This window comes from Microcaecilia unicolor, chromosome 11 (genome assembly GCF_901765095.1).
Source record: "Microcaecilia unicolor chromosome 11, aMicUni1.1, whole genome shotgun sequence".
NCBI classification, from domain to species: domain Eukaryota; kingdom Metazoa; phylum Chordata; class Amphibia; order Gymnophiona; family Siphonopidae; genus Microcaecilia; species Microcaecilia unicolor.
Genome location: NC_044041.1, coordinates 100826696 through 100852661, shown reverse-complemented (window position 1 = coordinate 100852661; position 25966 = coordinate 100826696). Strand labels below are relative to the sequence as shown.

Sequence of the window (25966 nt, the reverse complement as noted above, 5' to 3'; positions counted from 1 at the left end):
ACAAAGGCCTGCTTCAGGGGTCAGGTGTATCTCTTGTGTTATGGCAGGAAAAGCTTAATTGAAGAGTAAAGTCGGAATTCTGGCTGTGGAGCTTCTATATGCAGTCAAGCCGGCAAAATGTCGGTCAGTTAGCCAAAACTGGACTATTGTAACTCTATGTTTAAATCTTTTTTATTAAGCAATCAAACATACAATAACCATAAGCATAATCATACAAACAGAACCTGCTGTAACAATGTGTAACTCTATTTATATTGGTTACACAAAGTTGCTGAAGTCTATATTACAAGTACAGAATGTAGCAGCAAGAGTTATTTTTGCAGCAGACAAATATGATCATATTACTCCTTTGTTGTTCTGTTTGCTTTGGTTATCATTGGAGGCAAGATTTCAATTTAAGGTATCAGCTTTGACCTGTCACCTTCTTGTTTTTGTACTTTTGGCCCAGGAGTTGTGGACTTACTTTCACTTTGGATTATCATGTTGCTGGAGAATTCACGGACACTTGGCCCACACCTTAGGGTGGGTGGTGCGTGACACCGGGCTACTGGAACAGGGTCCTATTCCCATGGAGGATCCATCCTCCTTTGGTCTTATAGTCTTGTTCTTGAGCAGTCGAAGTTGAGGGGAGAGAGCTATTTTGAGGTTATCACTACTTTGTTCCAGACTAGGAAACGGTCTATTTCCTCAGCTTACTCAAGAGTGTGAAGAGTCTTTGAGGCTTGGTAGGTGGAGAGAGTGATTTCTTCCTTTCACTCCTCCCTGCCTCAAATTTTGGCATTCCTTCAGAAGGAGTTTAAGAAGGATCTCGGATATAACACCTTGTGGATGCAGGTGGCAGTATTGGCTTGCCTCAGATGTCAATTCTTCTTAAAAACTACCCTATCCAAAAATGAAAATTTTTTTTGACTATTTGCATCTTGAACTGCAAATTGGTGTCCAATGCATTCAACCAAATAACAAACTGCTGTAAATTTTCATGAAAAGACCATATCAAGAAAATATCATTTGAAGCCACAATTTAATATGAGCTTGCCAATGGGATGAATATAACTATATAGTTTCAAAACTTGAGACACATAAGTTGGCTAGACTAGGAGCTATAGCAGTGCTTATTGCAGTACCGTGCACCTGAAGAAAATTCCTCAAATTTGAAGTAATTCTGACAACACTAGTTGAGCAAAACACAGGAACAATCCAGTAGGAACTCTTACAATTTCTCACCTTAAATCCAAAATATTCTTCACCGTCCTCAGACTGGGGTATATTTGTATAAAGAGCTCTAAGATCCAATATAACCAATATATCGCTTCTCCTCTATAGAGAAGCGCCTGAATAGTGGTGCGTTACTATCGTATTGTGTTGGGGGAGGGGGTATTTGGGAAAGGGGTATCTTTTTTTTTTTTTTTTTTTTTTTTTGGTTGAAAGGGATACTAATCGGCCCAGAATATCTCATATGTTGTTTACACTTTATTTTCCCTGGGATTGTAAAATTTCTGTCTTTGAATGGCTCTACCACTGGCTGCCTTTCAGGTGCTGTGGAGGACTTGCAGCTCATCTGCATATCCTTTACAGCCTTTTCTGGGGTGACTCCCAGGTCCACTCCGATCCACTCAGGGCCTCCACTCTAGGTGCCCAGCGCTCCCACCAGGTGCTGTGGAGGACTTGCAGCCCTTCTGCATTTCCTCACAGCTGTATCTGGGGTGACTCCCAGGTCCACCCCGATCTTCCCAGGGCCCTCATTCCAGGTGCTCAGGGTTTCCAGGTACTTTTTGGCTAAGATCAGGCGACCCTCAGGGGGAGGAATTCTGGCTTTGGCCTAACCCCTGGTAAGCCTTTCCTCAGCTGAGAGGTGCCCAGCTCTACCACTGGCTGCCTTTCTGTGCCTCAACTCTTCCCCTTTCTGACCATCATCTGATAACTTTCACACTTAAACACCCTCCTCCCCAGTCCCGTCCAATCTTAACCAATACATTTAGGAATCTTCAGGCTATTGACCCTTCTACTCTGTCCTCCAGTGTTTCAAATCTCTTCTCTACCACTATGTTATCCAAGTCTGTCAATGAGGCTGTCTCTTCCTATAATACTATTCTCTCCTCTGCTCTGAATACTTTCGCTCCTCCCTTTCTTCGTTCTGTAAAACGTACCAAACCCCAGTCTTGGCTGACCTCTAGAATCCGCTACCTATGTTCCTGTGCCTGCTCTGCTGAACGCCTTTGGCTGAAATCCCATGCCCATGCTCACTTCATACATTTCAAATTCTTGCTGACCTCCTTCCAGTCTGCTCTTTTACTTGCCAAACAGGACTATTACATCCAGTTGACAAATTCTCTTGGCTCAAACCCTCGACGTCTCTTTGCCACACTGAACTCTCTCCTCAAAGTGCCTTCACCTCCAACTCCCCCTTCACTTTTCCCCCAGACTCTGACTGAGTTCTTTCGTGAATAAGGTTCACAAGATTAAACTTGAATTCTCAACCAGGTCACCTCCACCTCTCCTTCCCTTAGTCCATTCTCTCAACCCTCCAACCCCTGTCTCCTTTTCTGAAATCACTGAAGAGGAAACTACACATCTTATTTCCTCCTCAAAACTAATTACCTGTTCCTCTGATCCTATTCCCACCCATCTACTTAAAAGGGATGACAGTAGGAGAGATAGTGTTATCTGTCATATCCTCAATCTTTCACTGTCCACTGCGACGGTTCCTGATGTCTTCAAACATACTGTAGTCCCACCACTCCTTAAAAAGCCTTCATTGGACCCTACCTGTCCTTCCAACTATCTCTCCATTTCCCTCCTCCCTTTCCTATCCAAGATACTTGAACGTGCTGTTCATCTCCATTGCCTTGACTTTCTTTCATCTCAAGCTATACTTGATCCACTTCAATCTGGCTTTTGCCCCCTTCATTCTACTGAAACAGATCCAAAGGTCTCTCTTCTATCCTCATCCTTCTCAATCTATCTGCTGCTTTTGACACTGTAGATCACAGCCTACTCCTTGATACACTGTCCTCTGTCCTCACTTGGATTTCAGGGCTCTGTTCTTTCCTGGTTTTCTTCTTATCTCTCCCAGCGTACCTTTAGTGTATACTCTAGTGGATCCTCCTCTACTTCTATCCCACTGTCAGTTGGTGTACCTCGGAGATCTGTCCTGGGACCTCTTCTTTTCTCCATCTATACTTCTTCCCTTGGTACTCTGATCTCATCCCATGGTTTTCAGTTTCATCTTTTCGCTGATGACTCCCAGATCTACCTCTCCACACCAGAAATCTCAGCAGGAATCCAGGCCAAAGTATCAGCCTGCCTGTCTGACATGGCTGCTTGGATGTCTCCGCGCCATCTGAAACTAAACATGACCAAGACTGAGCTTCTCATCTTTCCCCCTAAACCAACCTCTCCTCCTCCCCCATTATTAGCCCTCTCCTCAAGTCACTTCACTGGCTTCCTATCCGTTTCCGCATACAGTTCAAACTCCTCTTATTGACCTATAAGTGCATTCACTCTGCAGCTCCTCAGTACCTCTCCACTCTCATCTCTCCCTACATTCCTCCCTGGGAGCTCCGTTCACTGGGTAAATATCTCTTATCTGCACCCTTCTCCTCCACTGCTAACTACAGACTCCATTCCTTTTATCTTGCTGCACCATATGCCTGGAATAAACGTCCTGAGCCGGTACGTCAAGCTCCATCTCTGGCTGTCTTCAAATCTAAGCTGCTTTTAACTCCTAACCCTTATTCACTTGTTCAGAACCCTTATTTTATCATCCTCACTTTAATATTCCCTTATCTCTTGTTTGTCCTGTTTGTCTGTCCTAATTAGATTGTAAGCTCTGTCGAGCAGGGACTGTCTCTTCATGTTCAAGTGTACAGCGCTGCGTACGTCTAGTAGCGCTTTAGAAATAAGTAGCAGTAGTAGCAAAGGCCCAAATATATCTTTTAAGCACCAGCTGTTATTTAGAGAAGCGCAATGATTGCAGGCTGATGTCTTCTTTATTCAGGAGACTCATTTACTCCCTAGACATGAAAAGTACTTTTCCATACAAAGTACCCAGAGGTGTATTTGGCTTCTGATAAGCTTCAAAATAAATCCAAAGGAGCGGGTATTTTGTTGTCCCAAGATCAACGTTGGCAAATTAAGAAGCAGTTGGTAGACAAGGATGGGCGGCCTTTATTGCTAGTACATAAGTAATGCCACACTGGGAAAGGCCCAAGGGTCCATCGAGCCCAGCATCCTGTCCACGACAGCGGCCAATCCAGGCCAAGGGCACCTGGCGAGCTTCCCAAATGTACAAACATTCTATACAAGTTATTCCTGGAATTGTGGATTTTTCCCAAGTCCATTTAGTAGTGGTTTTGCATGGGAACAGGAAGGGGGGATGGGTAAATAGAATATAGGACTAGTGAATTTATTTTATTTTATATTGTTTATTATATGTTAAGTATTTGGTTATTTTAGTAACATCTAGGAATTGTGGACTAAGCAGAATGTTTACTTTTAAATAAATAAATATTTGACCAATGCATGTAAGCACTTTTTTTTTTTAATTAAATATTACATAAGTAAGTACATAAGTAATGCCACACGGTGAAAAGACCAAGGGTCCATCGAGCCCAGCATCCTGTCCACGACAGCGGCCAATCCAGGCCAAGGGCACCTGGCGAGCTTCCCAAATGTACAAACATTCTATACATGTTATTCCTGGAATTGTGGATTTTTCCCAAGTCCATTTAGTAGTGGTTTATGGACTTGTCCTTTAGGAAACCGTCTAACCCCTTTTTAAACTCTGCTAAGCTAACCGCCTTCACCACGTTCTTCGGCAACGAATTCCAGAGTTTAATTATGCGTTGGGTGAAGAAATGTTTTCTCCGATTTGTTTTAAATTTACTACACTGTAGTTTCATTGCATGCCCCCTAGTCCTAGTATTTTTGGAAAGCGTGAACAGACGCTTCACATCCACCTGTTCACTCCACTCATCATTTTATATACCTCTATCATGTCTCCCCTCAGCCGTCTCTTCTCCAAGCTGAAAAGCCCTAGCCTCCTTAGTCTTTCTTCATAGGGAAGTCGTCCCATCCCCGCTATCATTTTAGTCGCCCTTCACTGCACCTTTTCCAATTCTACTATATCTTTTTGAGATGCGGCGACCAGAATTGAACACAATACTGAAGGTGCGGTCGCACCATAGAGCGATACAACGGCATTATAACATCCTCACACCTGTTTTCCATACCTTTCCTAATAATACCCAACATTCTATTCGCTTTCCGAGCCGCAGCAGCACACTGAGCAGAAGGTTTCAGTGTATTATCGACAATGACACCAAGATCCCTTTCTTGGTCCGTAACTCCTAACGCGGAACCTTGCGTGACGTAGCTACAATTTGGGTTCTTTTTTCCCACATGCATCACCTTGCACTGGCTTACATTAAACGCCATCTTCCATTTAGCCGCCCAGACTCCCAGTCTCGTAAGGTCCTTCTGTAAATTTTCACAATCCTGTCGCGAGTTAACGACTTTGAATAACTTTGTGTCATCAGCAAATTTAATTAATTCGCTAGTTACTCCCATCTCTAAATCATTTATAAATATATTAAAAAGCAGAGGTCCTAGCACAGACCCCTGAGGAACCCCACTAACTACCCTTCTCCATTGTGAATACTGCCCATTTAACCCCACTGTTTCCTATCCTTCAACCAGTTTTTAATCCACAATAGGACATGTCCTCCTATCCCATGACCCTCCAATTTCCCTCTTGGCCTTCTTTATATGTGCCTTGCATTTGCTTTGACACTCCTTATGCTGCTTCTTATTTTCAGACGGTTCCTTCCATTTTCTGAAGGCGTTTCAGCATATTGTCTACCAGCCACATCCCAGCATGGCATTGAATATTAGCCGTAACTATCCAGCCCTGCAGTAATACCTGGAAGTTATATGGTTAATGCTAATATTCAATGTCATGCCTGAATACCTAACTAGGAAAATTTAGGGACTGCTATTAGGTGTTCAGTGTGATTTTTTTTTTTTTTTAAATATACATTTAAGACATCACTGAATATCCAGGCCTGCAGTAATACCTGGAAGTTATATGTTCAGTGCTGGTGCTTAGATGTGGTTTGGCATCAAGTATCCAGGTTTAACTTAGATGGTGGCAGTCTGCATTAAAAAAAAATGCTCATCACTTCCAGCTGAATATTGAACCATTTCATTTTTATTTATTAGGATTTGTTTATCACCTTTGTGAAGCAATTCGCCCAAGGCATTGTAAAAAGAATAAACCAGACATAGGCAATAGACAATTACAGCAGTAAAAATATTGAAATATACTTTATAGCAGAATGTATTTATAAAGGCATCCATTAGACAGCATAGGGTGTAAGAGGTGGTGTATATATAAGATAGAACAATAGAAATTAGATAAATAAGGATGACTGAAGAAAAAAACTGCACATGGAGTCAGAAAAGATGCTTGAAAATGATCTTTGAGTAGATGTGGATAAGCAAGTCTGCTGCTGCAGTATATGTAGCTGGTGTTAGTTCTTGTGTATATAACCAGCTAGTTAACTACTTTTTCCATTAAAGGCTAGGGAGAAGAGGCAAGCTTTCACCTACTTCCTGAATTAAAAATAGGCTTCACTTAATGCAACACTTTGTGTTATGATTGTGGTCATAACCCCTCTCAAACTTACCTCTTTCCTGGGGGTAAGCTTCTTAGCTGGCTTCTGTTTCTTTTGTCTGTCCTTTCTGAGCTGGCTCTGTCTCTCTGTGCTGGCAGCTTCCAGCAGCATGGGGTTAATTGTTTCACTTTACTACAGCTATGTGGGTGGACTAAGTTAGCTCTACCTCTCTTTGGGTGTACTGGCTTCAAGTGCTTCACGGTGTTGCATTGGTGTGGGTTGGGCCTCTCTGGGTCAGTGTGCTTTTGCCTAGGTCTAGGGAGTGTGTCATCATCAGGGAGGGCCTTGATAAGGAAGTGGTGTTGTTTCCTTTAGGGCCTTTGCAACAGTGGTATTTGCTTTAGGTAGAGTGGTGCAGTGTGCACTTCTGACTTTGTGTCTAGTTTCCCTGCTTGCTTTTGCTAAGGGCCAGGTTAATGTTAGTGCAGTGTGCACTAGTGACTGTGTGTTTAGCTTTCCTGCTTTTCCCTTTGGTTCCACTGCTTTTCCCTCTTGGTTTTGGAAGCATTGCTGTGTGTAGGGCTTTGGAAGCTCTGTTGCTGATAGAAGTACTTCAGGGTTTGGTGGTGTTAGGAACACTGCAGAGTTTGCTGTTAGAAGTACTTCTGGTGTTTGTGCTATTGGGAGCATTGCAGTCTTTGCTGTTGGGGTTTGGTGATTTAGAATCACTCTTGGCTTATGTGTTAGCTTCCCTGCTTTTTCCTTGTGGCTCCCCTGTCTTCCCTTTTAGTGCTAGGAGCTCTTCTGATTGCTTGCCAGAGTAGTGCTTAGGAAGCACCGTGTTAGTTTTGTTTCTAGCTTGCTAGAGCAGTGCTTAGGTAGCTTGTTAGTTTTGTGTTTAGCTTGTTAGTGTAGAGCTCTGCTTGTAGCTTGGTGCTTAGTAGCACCTGTGTTAGCTTTGTGTTTAGTTCCCTGCTCTGTTAGTTTAGGGCTTAGGAAGTCCCTTTCTTGAGCAGGGCTTAGGAGCTCCTGTTTAGTATAGGGCTTAGGAAGTCCTTTTGTCAGTTTACTGTTAGGAACACTCCTGCTGGTTTAGGGCTTGGGAGCACGTAGATCAGTTTAGGTTTAGGAGCACTTCTGTTTCCAGTCCTGGTCCCTGTGTCATCCGGTATCCAGTAAGTCCTGTCGGCTACTCGAACCCAGGAGCTCAACTCCTGGGGGGCTTAGTAGCTAAGTGCAGGTGAAGCTGTGTGGACCAGTCCGGTGTGCTCCAGTCCGGGGGATTCCAGTCCAGTGTTCCAGTCTAGGGGGTTCCAGTCCTATGTCCTCCAGTCCGGGGAATTCCAGTCCAGTGTTCCAGTCCGTGTGTTCCGGCTCGCTGGGGGGTGCCTGCAGTCCCTGCCGGTGTCGGTGTGCTTGCCCAGCGTTGGTTGGTGGGTTTTGCCTGCTGCTGTCGCTCCTTGTCAGCAGCCCAAGGGCTCACGTTTGCTCCAGAGCCCAGCCCCGCGGGCTCTGAACTTGAGAACCTGACACTTTGTGGGTGTGTGTTCCACAGCATAATAAAACATGAAACTACAGCAGGAATTACCAGAACCCCCAAACAGAAAGGCATCCTATTAGAAATGCCATATTTAATCTAATTTTAATTTTATGTATACTATGATTTTATTAGTACCAGAATAAAGTGGGTCACTGAGCTTGTCCTTGGGGTAGAACTACTGCAATGTACAAACTGCCTTACCAAAGTTTTTCTAGTGAAATCTCTTGGCATAATGCACATTATAAAATTGTGTATATAAATTGTGTATGTTTAAAAAAACCCCAAAACAAAACCTTGAGCTCAGTTGGCCCAACAGATTTTATTGATATCTCATAATTTTCAAGAAGGCATGCAGTAGCCTAATTACCATACTGGCTAGATGAGATGAGTCCTTTCAATTTTTATGCCATGATCTACTAAGTATATTCAGTGAATGTGTCCTATAACTTTGAAAACTGAATTGTTCTGACATCACAATTACTCTTGTCATTATGACTAAGTAGGAATTTATCTTAGTTACTGAAGCACCTAATTAAAGGCAATCTGTACAATATGATAAAGTACTGGTGTCATTGTACTTCATTTTTCAGGTGTTTGTGGAGACTTGTACTCTGAGCATGCATTTATTGGCCTGAAGGTTAGGATAAATGGATAAATAAGAGGATTGGTATTGAGGAAGATCTATTTCTTTTAGGGTTCTCTTGTAAATACCCTAAGGGAGGTGAGGCCAACAGCTTTTATGGGTGTCCCTAGAGTGTGGGAAAAGATGCAGGAAAGAATGAAAGCAGTTGGAGCAAAATCATCTACACTCCGAAGGAAAGTGGCAGCTTGGGCAAAAGATGTTGGGTTGTACACAAACTTGAAAAGGATGAATGGGTAAGTTGTTTGTTTTGTTTTGTTTTTTTATTTGACAACTTGAAACTGCAGTGTGTACTAGATTTATTTACTGCTTTTTGGAGAAATTCTTCAATACAGCAGTAAAATATTAATAAAGATAGACATTGAAGAATCAGCTTCTCCTGTGGAGAAGAACTCTAGCTGCCATGCTGGTCCTCAACAAAATTGAAGTCGAGAGTAAACTTGGCCCGTAAATAAAGGATAGCATCAGAGTTTGTGAACTTTAAAACTGCATAGGTCTTTTTCATGTATGAAAATGGGATTACAGCTTATGGGTTTCAGGGATAAAAATGTTATAACGAATGCATAGTTGCATACCTGTAAGGGGATTTTGCTATGGATGGCAGGATCCTAGAGCCACGCAAGTGGAGATGTTAATTGATTTAACAGATAACTTTGTGCTAATTGAAGAGTTATGACTTGACTATTTTTTTTTTTAAATATTTTTGAGTGGAGAAACACATAGTGCAAGGATCAGAACCATTACATATTACATATTGACAAAGTTCGCCAAAAGGTGAGTGTCATCTTGTTTGAAGTATGCACATCGTGTAATAACAAACAATATTAGTAGCAGCGATGTGTCAGCTGGGACTAACCTTCACATTCTTTGTCACCCGCACATGTATTCCTCTACCTTTTTTTCTTTTTTCCCCTAAACTGTCCTAGATGACCTACCTCCCTCCCCTTCTCCCTCCCTACCCTCCCCCCTTCCTCCCCCCCTTCCCTAAACTGGTGCGCTTCTGTTTAGATTGTCAGCCAAGTTGTACTCTATCGACCCAGACAGTGGGAGAGATCCGCTATTGGATGTGCCACCTGTGAGGATTTATGGATGTGGTGTTTGCCATAGCTTCCACAATTCTATATATGCTGTGTCTTTCTTGCCACGTCCCTTTAGGCCCTCACTTTCCCAATCCGCCATTTGATTCATCCCTGCTTGCCATTTAGTTAGTGGTGGCGGGCTTTTGTCTATCCAGCAATTTAATATGACCCGTTTTGCTAGCACTAATGCCAGGAGAACAAATTTGCATTGGTGTGTAGAGAGCCCCTGTGCTACCAATTCAGCATCCGACCCTAGTAAGAGGGTTTCGTATGACCATTTAGTCTCACCTTTAAGGGCCTCCTCCAAGCTTCCCAAGACTCCCTTCCAGAAATCCCGTAGCACCCAACATTCTAAAAAATGATGCACTATAGTGCCCTTGCCCCTTTGGCACTTGTCACAGTCATCCGAGTCCCAAAGACCCAATGCCTTAACCCTGCTGCGAGTGACATATGCCATATGTAGAATTTTGAATTGGATTTCATGAAGCCCTACATTGGGGGTGATTTTGAAAGCTAAAAAGAAACACCTGGCGAGCATTTTCTCTGATATCTCCTTCCCCATGAGAGAGCTCCATTGTTGTGCCAACTGGGCAAAGAATGACATCGGTTTCCAAGCCATGCTGATTTTGTACCAGTGGGACAATCTATTCTGTTCTGCGGGAAGTTGCAAGAAGCTATGATCCAGTCTAGTGAATGTTGGGTATGTCCCATCCGTGCTTCTCAAAGACTGCATGTAATGCTGTAGCTGTAGATGCGAAAAGAAGAAAGTATGTGATAGCTTCCACTGAACCTGACACCACTTGAAAGTCTGAAACAATCCTTCTCCCACATCGCTCAGCTGCCCTATATATCTACAGCCTCCCTGTCCCGATTTATGAAACGCAGAGGTAGTGCCTTGCCCCGCCGGGAATCTAGGGTTATTCTGAATCTCCAAAAAGGGCGAAGCGCCCGTCGCGCCCCCCCCCCCCCCCCCCCCCCCACACTTTCCCCTCCACCATTGCCATGCTGTTTTTAACGGTCGCAGGAGTGGGGATAACGACGTTTTAAGTCCGGTACTGTGTAAGGCCGAGAAAATCGACATTGGTTCTGCTTCTTGTTCCCATAAACCCACTGGTGCAAACACCCGTTCCCCTGTATGTATTTCATGGACCCAGCGTAAAATAGCCGCCACGTATAGTCTAAGATCCGGTAACCGTACCCCACCTTCGGGTTCTGTTTCGTACTAATTTATTATAGCCTATGCGAGCCCTCCAGTTTCCCCATACAAAGGACGAAATCACGCCCCAAAACATTTTCTCATCTTTGTTCTTTATCCACAGTGGCATCATCTGTAGTGGGTATGGTATCTTAGGGAACAATACCATTTTCACCAGCGCCACTCTACCCAAAAAGGAAATGGGATAATCTTTCCACCTGGTGCACAGTCCTCGGATTGTTTCAAGCTTATCACCCACATTTTTCCTGTAAACTGTGGACAAGTTCAGGTGTAGATAGACTCCTAAATATTTCAGGGGACCTGTCGACCAGGACAGGGGGAAATTTGGCATTTTTTTGCACGCGCAGTTAGAGGAAAGCGCCATTGCCTCCGACTTTTCAAAATTGATTTTCAGGCCAGAAAACATCCCAAACTGTTGTATTAGCTCAATAAGCTGGGGGATTCCCTGTGACGCTTGACCCAGAAAGATCAGCATGTCATCTGCAAAAAGATTGATTTTATATTCCTGGTTGCCCACCCTAATCCCCTTTAACTCCACCAATTGTCTTATCTTGCAGGCTAGAGGCTCAATCGCTAGGACAAATAACATCGGGGAAAAAGGGCATCCCTGTCGCGTTCCCCTTTCCAGTGCAAATTTACTAGTTAGGTCTCCATTTATTAATATCTGGGCTGTGGGTTTTTTATACAGCGCCCTCACACCTTGTAGGAATTCTCCGTATATTCCAAATTGTGGAAGAACCCAGAACAGGTGGTCCCACAGTATCTTATCAAATGCCTTCTTGGCATCAAGGCTTGCAATGATATCGTCCCCCGGTTTACCTCCCTTCACCTGCAGTGCACTCAATGCCCTCAAGATGTTGTTGGAGGCATATCTGCCCGGGACAAATCCAGTCTGATCCTTGTGGACCAAAAGTGGAATGACCCTTCCCAGTCTAGAGGCCAGAATGCTGGCGAACAGCTTAATATCTTGATTTAATAAAGATATTGGCCTAATCGACCCCAGTTGTTCTTTGTTTCTCCCAGGCTTTGGGAGTACTACTATAGTGGCGTGAGTTAAATCTCCCACATCTTGCCCCGTTGTGAGCAGGGCCTGTCCCATCTCGCTGAAGGGGCCGGTGAGGTGTAAACCCAAAATTTTATAGAATTCAGGCCCTAATCCATCAGGCCCGGGTGCCTTTGCTAATTTAAGTTTCTTAATCACAGCTTGGATTTCCTCCCCCGTGATGGCCTCATTAAGTGCCGCCAGCTGCGCTGGGGTCAGCGATGGCAAATGGAGGTCTTTGAAAAAGTTTATGCGTTTCTCTGTGTCGCACTTCCCCGAGTCATACAAGGTTCTATAGAAATCCACAAAGGCGTCCTGGATATCCTTTTCCTTTTCACACATTTTCCCTGAGCTAGCTTGCACACGTGAAATCACTTGCTTCATAGGTCTATTGCGCACTAAGCCCGCTAATAGTCTCCCCGTCTTGTTGCCCCATCTGTGAAGGTTATATTTATACAGTTGGATATCCCTCAAGGTCCTCTGATGCAAAATGGCGTTGTTGCTACTCCTCAGTTCTTGAAATTTCTCCTGGGCTCCCTTACCATCTCTTAACAGTGCGGCCCTAGTATCTTGTAGCTGTTTCATCAAAGAGAGAAGCTCCCCATCCCGTTTTTTCCTCATTCTGGACGTATATTCTATAATTTTGTCCCTCATAACGGCTTTTCCAGCTTCCCACAACACTACTGGGTTCATGTCTTGTGTGATATTATCTTCCACATAGTATTGCCACTCTTTTGTCAAGAAGGACTTAAAGTCTGAGTCTAGGTATAATGTGGGGTTCATGCGCCATCTTGCCTCACGTTTACCTCTTAGGCTACCCAAGTCCATCCACACCGCACTATGGTCTGTTAGTGTGCTTTCTTCAATGCCTGCCTTACGGGTTTTCGAAAATAGAGAAGGAGATATCAGAATGTAGTCCAGCCTGGACCTAACTTTGTATACATGGGAATAAAAAGTAAAATCCCTTTCATCCGGGTGTAGGGTTCTCCATATATCTACTAGCCCCAGCTCCCGTTGTAGGAACCCCACTCCTTTCCCATCTAGATCCTTGGGCTGCTTCATGGGGGGACTGCAATCTACCAAGGGATCCGCAGTGATATTAAAGTCTCCTCCCACTACTAACTGATATTCACTCACCGTCGTCAGGGCTGCCAGCAGGGAGGAAAAAAATTTATGTGAATAAACATTGGGGGCATAAACCGAGCACAAAGCTACCCTGCTGCCCTGCACGACGCCCACCCAGATAACAAATCTCCCTTCAGGGTCCTGAATAATTTTGTGTCTAGTGTAGTCTAGTCCTTTATGAATCAACACTGCTACTCCCCTTTGTCTGCTGTTAAATGCTGCTGACACCACCTCACCCACCCACCCACCCCTGCTTTAATTTGAGGTGTTCTGATTGTGAGAGGTGGGTCTCCTGAACTAACAGGATGTCCACTTTCAGGTGTTTGCTGTATTGAATCAGTTTGGATCTCTTTATGGGCAAGTGGATGCCATCCACATTTAATGTGGCTATATGTATACTAGTCATTTACCCACATCATCCTCCAATTTACACACTTATTTCCAGTTGTATCCCCCAGAGCGGCGTCCCAGCTAAACCGCTCCGACGGGGTGCATACTATCAGCATCCATAGTCCATGCAACTCTCCCCCACGTCTTGGGTCTGTCAACATTGTACATTCCCCACGTGGCACCAGTTCTCCCTTCCCTGTTCCCCGTTCCCTCCCTCCCCTCATCTCGTTGTCTCCCATCCACCCCTCAGTCGCATCTCCAGTCATCCACCCCCCATGAACCCCACTTATGTTCACAGTCATCTTCTCCGTACACTTAATATGCAATCCCACACCCCCCAGTGTATCCCCAAAACCTAATACCCCGTTCCTCCCCCCCTCCGCAACAATTACTAGTGTGCAATTATGTAAACTGATCTTCCCTTTCAGCTTAACAATTAAACATAACAACATAACTGTATCAGAACTTTTAACAGTTGTAAATACTTTAAGCAGTGCCCTATGCTATGCCTGGTACCTCTTAAGTTAAGTGTACTGGCTTGTCATAACCGCCTCATTAAACATAACATAATGTTCTTATCTGTGTGTCCATTCCTCCCAGGGTTTCCATTGAGCAATACAGTCAAGAGCGGTTGCCCTCTCGATTTCCATCAGCCAGATAAGCCTTCCAGACGCGTTAATTCCATCTGTAAGGTGCCGTTTTGTGGGCCAAAGAGAGAGAAGAAAAAAAAAAAAAGAAAGATACGGCGCTCCCCTGCTGCAGGGATCTTATCATATCACACTCCCTTGAACCTCGCTTTTTCCGTTTGCGGTATTTTATCCAGAATCGCCTTCAATTCTTCCGGTATCTGCGCCGTGATCCGTGGCTGCCGGCACTTTTCCCAAGAAAGCCGGCAGCTCCTCAGCCTTTATCAACGTAAAGGTTTTATTATTGTAGGTGATCTTTATTCGAGCCGGATACTGGAATACAAATCGGATTCCTGACACGTGCAGAAAAGTCTTGAAATAACAAGATCTTAGCGCCTGCATAGTCCACACTCCGGAGCTTCTTGAATTTCTCTAGGATGGCAGCTTTTGTCAGGTAGTTCAAAAACCTCGCAATAGTCAGCCTAGGTCTGCCAGTGGTTTCTCTTCTCGGGCCCACCCGATGTATCCTTTCCACCTGGCCACGGCAGGTCTCAGGGTCCATGCCCAGTTGCTTCGGGAGCCAGTTCTCTGCAAAATCCCTGAGCTCCCCGTCACCGACGGACTCTGGAATGCCAACTATTCTTATATTGTTTCTTCGTCCGCGGTTTTCCTGGTCGTCCACCCGATCTTGCAGTAGACGCACTTGGGTCTCCAGGTCCCCGATTCGTCCCTCTGCCGCCCGCATTTGGTCTTCCTGCAAGGAGATGCGCTCTTCAGCTTCCTGGAGCCGGGCTGCATGTGAGGTGATACATTCCTTAATTTCATCCATGCCATCATGTAATTTCGCTAGTTTATCATCTAATAATTGTGACGTGTCTGAGCGAGATTTGCACCATATCCTCACGCGCTGGGGCCGGACTCAAGGCCTGTGTTGGCAGTTTTGGCGGTGTGGGTGACGCCATTTTGGCTTTCAGCACGGAGCCTTTCTCTCTGCCGGATTTCGCCACTTTGGTGGGCATACCGCAACTCACCCTCTAGAGTAGCTCAAGTTTTGCGTTTAATGTTCGTTCAGCGATATTTGTTGTAAAACTCGGACCCTCTGGAGCACCGTAGATACCATAAAAGGGTGTATAAAGAGTGGAGGGGTTGGGAGCCGAGCTAACAGACGTCCCCTCCGCTTGCCAGCATCACGTGACCCCCGACTTGACTATTTATATATGGTTTGTAAATAAGAAGTGGATTGTAAATTCGGACAAAATGGATTACTGGGTGAAGCATGTTTAGGTGCTCATTTTCAAAGCACATAAACTTAAAAAGTTACCTATTTTTATTTATTTATTTAGATTTTGCTCACACCTTTTTCAGTAGTAGCTCAAGGTGAGTTACATTCAGGTACATTGGATATTTTTCTGTCCCAGGAGGGCTCACAATCTGTACCTGAGGCAATGGAGGGTTAAGTGACTTGCCCAAGATCAAGTGGAGAGGCATAATCGAACGGGGGTGGCCATCTATAATGACGGCCCCGTAAAGCGGCATACCCGACCGTATTATTGAAACAAATTGGCCGGCCATCTTTTGTTTCGATAATACGGTCGGGGCCAGCCAGATCTCAACATTTGGGCTGCCTTTAGAGATCGCCGGGTTTAGAGATGGCTGCCATTGGTTTTCGCCGATAATGGAAACTAATGGCGGCCATCTCAAACCCGGCCAAATCCAAGTCATTTGGTCGTGGGAGGAGCCAGCATTTGTAGTGCACTGGTCCCCCTCACATGCCAGGACACCAACCGGTCATCCTAGGGGGCACTGCAATGGACTTCACAAATTGATCCCAGGTGCATAGCTCCCTTACCTTGGGTGCTGAGCCCCCCAACACCCACTCCCCAAAACTGTACACCACTACCATAGCCCTTAGGGATGAAGGGGGGCACCTAGATGTGGGTACAGTGGGTTTTGGAGAGCTCCCATTTACCACCACAAGTGTAACGAGGGTGGGGGGGGGACGGGCCTGGATCCGTCTGCCTGAAGTGCACTGCAGTACCCACTAAAACTGCTCCCGGGACCTGCATACCGCTGTCATGGAGCTTGGTGTGACATTTGAGGCTGGCATAGAGGCTGGCAAAAAAATGTTTTTAAATTTTTTTTGGGTGGGAGGGGGTTGGTGACCACTAGGGGAGTAAGGGGAGGTGATCCCCGATTCCCTCCGGTGGTCATCTGGTCAGTTCGGGCACCTTTTCAAGGCTTGGTCGTGAACAAAAAAAGACCAAGTAAAGTCGGCCAAATGCTCGTCAGAGCCGGCCTTCTTTTTTCCATTATCTGCCGAGGCCGGCCATCTCTTAACCACGCCCCCATCACGCCTTCAGTACACTGCCGACACGCCCCCTTTAACTTTGGCAAATCGGAGGGAGGGAGTTGGGGTCTTGAACTCCTGGGGGGGGGGGGAGTGGATCTGCTGTGAGGGTTTTTTTTCCCCTCCGGGTCGCGTCATAATGGGTCTAGTGACGTCAGCTAGGGCTTCGGAGCCCACCTGTGAAGAAAGTTACGGACACAGGCAGGCAGACGCATAGAACGTTGAAGGTGAGAATTATTATATAGGAGATTATATATATATATATATACAGTGGTGGAAATAAGTATTTGATCCCTTGCTGATTTTGTAAGTTTGCCCACTGACAAAGACATGAGCAGCCCATAATTGAAGGGTAGGTTATTGGTAACAGTGAGAGATAGCACATCACAAATTAAATCCGGAAAATCACATTGTGGAAAGTATATGAATTTATTTGCATTCTGCAGAGGGAAATAAGTATTTAATCCCTCTGGCAAACAAGACCTAATACTTGGTGGCAAAACCCTTGTTGGCAAGCACAGCGGTCAGACGTCTTCTGTAGTTGATGATGAGGTTTGCACACATGTCAGGAGGAATTTGGTCCACTCCTCTTTGCAGATCATCTCTAAATCATTAAGAGTTCTGGGCTGTCGCTTGGCAACTCGCAGCTTCAGCTCCCTCCATAAGTTTTCAATGGGATTAAGGTCTGGTGACTGGCTAGGCCACTCCATGACCCTAATGTGCTTCTTCCTGAGCCACTCCTTTGTTGCCTTGGCTGTATGTTTTGGGTCATTGTCGTGCTGGAAGACCCAGCCACGACCCATTTTTAAGGCCCTGGCGGAGGGAAGGAGGTTGTCACTCAGAATTGTACGGTACATGGCCCCATCCATTCTCCCATTGATGCGGTGAAGTAGTCCTGTGCCCTTAGCAGAGAAACCCCCCCAAAACATAACATTTCCACCTCCATGCTTGACAGTGGGGACGGTGTTCTTTGGGTCATAGGCAGCATTTCTCTTCCTCCAAACACGGCGAGTTGAGTTCATGCCAAAGAGCTCAATTTTTGTCTCATCTGACCACAGCACCTTCTCCCAATCACTCTCGGCATCATCCAGGTGTTCACTGGCAAACTTCAGACGGGCCGTCACATGTGCCTTCCGGAGCAGGGGGACCTTGCGGGCACTGCAGGATTGCAATCCGTTATGTCGTAATGTGTTACCAATGGTTTTCGTGGTGACAGTGGTCCCAGCTGCCTTGAGATCATTGACAAGTTCCCCCCTTGTAGTTGTAGGCTGATTTCTAACCTTCCTCATGATCAAGGATACCCCACGAGGTGAGATTTTGCGTGGAGCCCCAGATCTTTGTCGATTGACAGTCATTTTGTACTTCTTCCATTTTCTTACTATGGCACCAACAGTTGTCTCCTTCTCGCCCAGCGTCTTACTGATGGTTTTGTAGCCCATTCCAGCCTTGTGCAGGTGTATGATCTTGTCCCTGACATCCTTAGACAGCTCCTTGCTCTTGGCCATTTTGTAGAGGTTAGAGTCTGACTGATTCACTGAGTCTGTGGACAGGTGTCTTTCATACAGGTGACCATTGCCGACAGCTGTCTGTCATGCAGGTAACGAGTTGATTTGGAGCATCTACCTGGTCTGTAGGGGCCAGATCTCTTACTGGTTGGTGGGGGATCAAATACTTATTTCCCTCTGCAGAATGCAAATAAATTCATATACTTTCCACAATGTGATTTTCCGGATTTAATTTGTGATGTGCTATCTCTCACTGTTACCAATAACCTACCCTTCAATTATGGGCTGCTCATGTCTTTGTCAGTGGGCAAACTTACAAAATCAGCAAGGGATCAAATACTTATTTCCACCACTGTGTATATATATATATACCACTGTGTATATATATATATATATATACTGTATATATATATATATATATATATATATATATATATATATATATATAATAATTCTCACCTCCAATGTTCTAGGGGAAACACCACTACCAGTTTCGTGTCTTGCCTTGTGTCCTCGCATTTGCTCCTCGAGTCTTCACAGTAGTCGCAGCAATTCTACACAGACTGGGAATCTGCGTTTCCATACCTGTAATTGACCATATCAAAAACACCACCTTTGCACTAAATTTAAATAACAGAGAGATCAAGCCCTTCTCATGGACATATTCCAGAGAGGTTAAAACTTTATATTCCTAACAGAATATCTTCTCACAAAGATTAAACCAGGAATTATGAATGCTATACAACTGGCCAAAATCTTACAAGTCTTAGTTTTAGAATCATAGTACAGCGGCTTTAAGCAATTCATTGGAATAGAGATTTTTGCTTATTTTTTACATTTTTATCATAGCAGCATTAAGAATTCAAAGTTCAAGGCTGAATTTATTTGATTAACCACTTAAGATCAAAGTAGTGTACAACTACAGTTTCCTTAGCGTCCCTCCGGACCGGCCCAGGATTGGACTGATGGGTTGTGTACGCCTACCAGCAGGTGGAGACTGAGAAAACTCTGACTCTAGAGAGCCAATAAGAGCCCTGGTCATGTGACGTTAGCCTCAGTATTTTCTCAGTCTCCAGCAGGTAGGACGTGAGCCCATTAGTCTCTCTTCTTCTCTTGTTTCTTTTAGTAGTTTCAATATTTCTTCTGTGTCTGGGGAATCTTTTTGAGGTTCAGTAGTTGGGAGTTTATTTTTCCTCTACTGCCTCTGGGGTGTTACACTCGGGTGTACCCGGGTCCCTCCCCCCCCCCCCCTCCTCCCCATCTCCCTATATTTTAGGAAGGGCTGCTCTTAGTCAAGGGCTTTGCCTTTGGGAGAGGCAGCCACTGTTATTTGAAAAGAAAGAGAGAAAATCTTGTATTTCCCCAGCAGTCTAACGAGCAGGCAGTTCCGTTGTCTCTGTGGGGATTTTTTGCTCTGAATGCTGCGGAGCTGTTTCTCTTAAAAAAAAAAAACAAAACCTAAATATTATCGTTATTCCTGCCCCGTAGTTTAAACGAGCATTTGATTTACTTTTGTTCCGTTTTGCTCCTGTGTGGCGTTAAAAAAAAAAAAAAAAAAGCGCAGAGTGCTTAGCTGGCTGCAGAGTCAGCTCCGCTTTCTCAGAGAAATTTAAATTATGTGCGGTTTCCCAGCGCCGAGGCGTGGGCGGAGCATGTGAATTCTGTTCGGCATTAGCAGAGGTAGCGGTGCCTTCATTTCCGTCGCCGTTTTTTTCTACCGCTTCCACAAACCTCCTCCGTCGCAGTTTCTTCAGAGAGTTGCGCGACGGCTAGGGATCCCGACTCGGCGATTTTGGCGCGAAAGGCGTCCATCTTGCTGGCAGCTGCAGGTTCTACTTCTACTACTATTTATCATTTCTATAGCGCTACAAGGCATATGCAGCGCTGTACATCAAACACACCTGCATGTCATGTTTCTACTTTTCAGGCTTTGGGACCGCACAGAGTCATAGACAGGGTTCCTGGTGCAGTCAGGAGAAACTCTGGAAAGGGGTTTTCTTCCTAAGTTTTTCCTCCACATACACCAGACCCTTTTTTTAATGTAGAAAGCTGGTTTAGCAGCAGCAGTTTCTGTGGAGTTTTCAGGGTCTGTTTCCCCTGTAGAGACGTCTAGAAGCTGGGATCCACAAGTTGATTTTTATTGGACCTGGATCAAGATATGCTTTTCTTAAAAGAGGAAAAATGTCTAGCGGAGAAGGTTTTGGGTGCATCAGTCTCCCATAGATCCTGCCTTTTTCACAAGGAGAACATCCTTCTGTAGCTAGGAGTTTTCTTACGGAGGATTTACAAGAGTTACTTTCTTTGATTTCCTCTATGTTGCACTTTGAAGGGCTTCCTCTGGTGCCAGAGGTTCGTAAAGTTGATTTGTTAGTTAAAAGCACTAGATTTTCACCAAGAACTTTTCCTATCCATTAGGACATTTGGGATATTATTGAGGTACAGTGGGCTGTTCCCGACTCCTCGTTTATGACAGCCAGGTCCATGTCCCATCTTTGTCTTCTGCTTAGCATCTTGGTGATTGATGTGGTGGTGTTGGCAGTTACCAAGCGATTCATGGTTCCCGTAGATGGAGGAAAAGCCCTCCGAGATGTTCAGCACAGGAGGTTGGACTCTCTGCTTAAGCATAGTTTTGATGTTTCTTCTTTGGCAGTGCAGGCGGTTATTTGTGACTGTGGTGGCCAGAGCCTGTTTTTCGCTAGGCGGAGAGAGTCCTGGATAGGTTTTCAGATGATCTTCCTTCTATTGATGTTGAGGTGGCCAACAATGAGACGGGTTCTGCCTTTTAGGCAGATGTTTTGTATGATCTGAGACCATCTTCTAAATCCTTGGCTTTGAGAGTTCCATTGCGAGGTTGGCCGGCGGATGCTGCGTCCAAGTTTAAGTTTCCTTTCACAGGTTTGTTTCTGTTTGGAGAAGAGTTGGATAAATTAGTGCATTCTTTGGGGGGATGCTAGGTTTCCTTGTCTCCTAGAGGACAGACCTCGTATGTCGAGTCGAAGTTCTTTGGTCATGGTAGACCGAGAGATTTCCATAGGTTTTTAGTCTGGTCAAGGAGCTCAAGCTCAGAGGTCTAGATTTTTCAGTAGAGCTCAGTCCTTTCGAGGTTTCCGTGGGGCAGGTAGAATCGCGGGCGCGCTCTTCTGGTTTCCTTCCCGTCCTTCACAATGAAGGTGTGAGGGCCTCTCCTCTGTTCTTGTAGGGGCTCGGCTTTCTCAGTTCTACCAGAGGTGGGCCCACATTATATCCGACCAGTGGGTCTTGGAGGTTATTCGAGAAGGTTATGCCTTAGAATTCGCAGTACCTCTTTCGGAAGGCTTTCTGGAGTTTCCCTGGTGCTCTCGTCAAAAAGCGGGAGCGGTTCGGTAGATTCTGCGAAGACTTTTAGACCTTCAGGCTATTTGTCCAGTCCCTCCTTCCGCGTGCAGACAGGCTGGTTTCTCTTTTACTTTGTGGTTCCCAAGAAGGGAGGGGTCTTTTCATCTTATTTTGGATCTCAAAAGTTCTTACGTTTCACAATTCTCAGGCTCTGTCTTTTGGATTCGCGACAGCTCCTCGCATTTTCTCCAAGGTAATGGTAGTGGTCGCTGCAGCTCTCAGAACACAGGGGATTCTTCTCTATCCGTATCTGGACGACTGGTTAATCAGGGCGAAGTTTTATCAAGAGTCGGCAGGTCACAGACCGAGTAGTGCGTTTCTTGCAGTCCCTAGGTTGGGTCGTAAATGCAGTACCAAGAGCCGTCTGATTCTTTCACAGTCCCTGGCGTTTTTAGGGGTTACTTTTGAGCGCAGCAGTCTTTTCTGGTGGTTGCGGACAAAGAATCTCGCCTTAGGAATGTCTTTGGAGTCTCCTCGGTGGCTAGCATTAACGTGAGATGCCAGTCTTTGAGGCTGGGGGTCTCATTGCTTGGTCAGGTGGATCCAGGCTCTATCGTCTCCTCTGGAGCTGTCTCCTGTCTCAATCCATCAATTTTTGTTTGGAGATCAGAGCTATTCGTCTAGCTCTGCTAGAGTTCCATCCTCGATTGGCGGGCGAAATAGTGCCAGTTCTGTCGGACAATGCCACGGCAGTGGCTTATATCATCCGCCAGGGGGGAATGAAGAGTTGTCTTTTGAATCAAGAAACGGCGACTTTCATAGCTTGGGCACAGATTCATCTTTCTGCCATTTCAGTCTCTCATGTGGCAGGAGTCGAGAACTTTCAAGCACATTTTCTCAGTCGCAGCGCTCTCGATCGAGAATGGTTTCTCAGCGATCGGGCATTTCAGTTGATAGTAGCGCACTGGGACACTCCAGTCCTAGATCTTTTTCATCTCCAGTCTCAACTCAAAACTTCCGCGCTTCTTCAGTCGCTGAAGGGACGCATGAGCAGAGGAAGTAGACGCACTAATGTAGCAGTGGCTCTCCGGTCTACTCTACGCATTACCTCCATGGCCTTTCTTAGGTCGTCGTTTTCAAAACATCGAGCGGCACGGGGGCCGGTAGTTCTGGTGGTTCCAGATTGGCCCCGCCGTCCTTAGTATGCAGACCTTCAGCGTCTTCGATCGGCCTCTCCTCTTCCTATACCGGTACACAGGACCCTGCTGTTGCAAGAGTCAATTCTGCATCCAGACCCAGCTCGATTTTGTCTTACGGCATAACTCTTGAACAAGCCTGCTTAGCTAAGAGGGGGTTTTCAGCCCCAGTGATTACCATGCTTAAGTCTAGGCGTTGATCGATCTCTCTGTTATATTCTTACCTGGCACATTTTTCAGGCTTGTTGTGCAGATGCTGCTATTGCCCCCTTTTGGGCTTCAGTGGCACAGATGTTGGATTTTCTTCAGCGAGGTTTTGATAAGGGCTTGTCTCTTCTCTTAAAGTGCAAGCGGTGGCCCTGTCCTGTTTCAGAGGCCGAATCCAGCGGGAAAATCCTTGTCAAGTTTCTTGACGTATCTTGTTTTCTGTAGCATGTCAGTCTTCTTCACCCTTCAGTTAGATCCTTCTTTCCATTTTGGGATCTCAATCTGGTGCTTTTTACTCTCACAGGTCCTCCTTTTGAACCGCTGTTCAGCTTGTTCCCTAAAGGATTTGGTCCTCAAGACAGTGTTTTTGGGGACCATTGCTTCAGCTAGAAGAGTTTCACAATTGCAAGCTTTTTTTCTTGTCGACCTCTTTTTTTTTTTTTTTTTTTTTGCAGTTTTCCAAGGAGCGAGTAATTCTACGTCCAGTTCCTTTCCTGCCTAAGGTAGTATCTAGTTTCCATCTTTCCCAATGGGATTTTTCTTCCGGTTCTCGGTTCTGTCTCGGGCACAGAGGATCAGAAGAATTTACACACTCTGGATGTTAAACAGTGTTTTAAAAATTATATGACAGTTACTGAACACTTTCGCCGTACAGATTGTTTTTCTGTTCTTTTTGGTGGTCATCGCAAGAGTGTTAGGCTTCTTCCCTGGAAGCACTGGGTTGTGAGCCCTTGGACCACTACCATGGAGCGGCAGTGGCAGACAAGGTCACCTTCAAAGCAGAGACGAGGCAAGGCTGGACTGGAACCCCGGACTGGAGTTCTGCACTGGAATACACAGGACTGGAACACACTGGAGTGGAGCCCACTGGACTGGAACACACGGGACCGGAACCTGCTGGACAGGACCACACTGGACTTAGGCTTCACCTACGCTTAGCCACCGTTCCCCGAGGGTTGAGCCCTCAGGTTCGGGCAGCCGGCAGGGCTTACAGGGAAACCGGAACTGGAACTAGCAAGCAGGAACAACAGGCATCAGGATACAGAAGTGCCCCCAGGCACCTAGGCGAAAGCAAGGCAGACAGGCAGGGAATGTCCGGGTTCCGGCAATAGTCAGGTCTGGCCACAGGCAGAGAATATCCAGGTACAGGCAGTAGGCAGCAAGACTGTGGCTGGAGCTCCAGTAGCAAGGAGTACTGGCAGCGGACGGGACTAGGGCTGAAGCTCCAGAAGCAAAGGAAAACACACACAGGAAAACCGGAAAGCTAAACACAAGAAAAGTAGAAAAGCTGTACACAAGCTAACAAGAAAGCTATGCCCAAGCTAACTAGTCACAAGCTAGAAAGTCACACTAAGCAAAACACAGGAGAACTAGTAAAGCTGTACACAAGCCAACAAGAAAAGCTATGCCCAAGCTACTAGTAACAAGCTAGAAACTCACACTGAACTGGACAAGGAAGCAGTGCACAGAGCACTCAAACATACCAGGGACCTTAGACGATGCAAAGGCCAAGGCTGCAGTCTCTAAGTGATTAATAAAGCCCTTCAACCCCCTGAGGAGCAGCTGCAGCCATCAGTAAGCAACTACGGAGGCTGTCCAGGCACAAACAAGAGAGACAGGTCCGGCAGCCTGGAAGAACCGGACTGAGCTAAAGTCTGGAACGGGTAGGAACAGCAAGACAAACTATGGCAGCCACTGGCTCTGGCCACCAGCGGGTGAGAGGAGCACAAACGAAGGAGCAGGCAGAGCGCACACAGAACATAGAGAGACTTAGAATACCTAGGTGCAGCACAGAGGAGCAAACAGAACCAGGCTGGAGACAGAGGTAGAGCTAAGTCAGGCAGCACCCCCAGGTGCAGTAGAGTGGAGTAATTAGAGCCATGCTGGAAGCAGCCAGCACACAGAAGGAAAACTACTCCAGAAAGGATAGGCAGAAGCCAGCTTAGAAGCTGACCCCCAGAAATAAGGTAAGTCTGAGGGTGGTCACGGCCACAGACGTGACACTAAGGAGAAGTTAGTGACTCAATTTGTATAAATTTACAATATTACCTTTTAATCTCATTCATGTAAACCTGTTTTTTATATTGTTAAGCATCTGCCATGTGTTTATGTGCACAGAATACAGTGCGGTTTGATTCCTTGGTTTATATCAGTGTTTCCCAAGTCCAGTCCCGGAGTACCCCTTTCCAGTCAGGTTTTCAGGATATCCACAATGAATATATATGAACTTGATTTGCATACACTGCCTCCATTATATTCAAATCTCTTTAATGCATATTCATTGTGGATATCCTGAAAATATGACTGGCAAAGAGTACTCCAGGACTGGACTTAAGAAACGCTGGTTTATATGACCCTACTGGTATCCTCCTATCAACCATTTTTTATACGGTAAGGGCCAGATTCTGTAAATGGCACTGAAAAATTGTTGCTAAACACTATTCTACAAAGGACACTCCAGGCTAAGTGTCCTTTATAGAGCAGCGTATAATACCTATTCCTGCGCCCAAAGTTGGGTGCTAGCATTTATGCCAACTGGAACTTGGTGTAAGTGCCAGTGCCCAACACATTGTATTTGGGTGTGTACATTGTGCTATTCTATAACACTGCATTCAGCTCTTTGGTATGCCCCTCCCATGGCCACACCCTCTTGAGTTGCACCCTATGAGATTAGGCGCCTGTTATAGACTAGCAAGTAGGCAGATGCTTAATGTCATTAAATGATAAACATCAATTGATACTAACAGTTCATTAACCGTGTTCATGTATATCTTGGATCTGTGCCTAAATTTGGATTTTTTTTTGTTACATTTGTACCCCATGCTTTCCCACTCATGGCAGGCTCAATGCGGCTTACATGGGGCAATGGAGGGTTACGTGACTTGCCCAGAGTCACAAGGAGCTGCCTGTGCCTGAAGTGGGAATCGAACTCAGTTCCTCAGTTCCCCAGGACCAAAGTCCACCACCCTAACCACTAGGCCACTCCTCCATATATAGAATCTGGGGGTAAATAATATAAACACAAAAATAATCTTGATCATAAATATTAGAAACACTTTAAATGTTTGACGCTTTCTGATCCTCAAAAACTATTATTCATTTTTGAACAGACTAAATGTTGTTC

At 45.4% G+C, this 25966-nt stretch overlaps 1 protein-coding gene across 4 annotated transcripts in view; it reads left to right on the top strand.

Moving 5' to 3' along the window:
* ACSBG2 (acyl-CoA synthetase bubblegum family member 2) overlaps positions 1-25966 on the top strand; it is a 246519-nt gene that overhangs the window by 145078 nt on the left and 75475 nt on the right. For all 4 annotated transcript variants that reach the window (XM_030218100.1, XM_030218098.1, XM_030218101.1 and 1 more), the window contains one exon: positions 8849-9030. In XM_030218100.1, coding sequence (XP_030073960.1) covers positions 8849-9030 — 182 coding nt within the window. The remainder of the gene's footprint in view (positions 1-8848; positions 9031-25966) is intronic.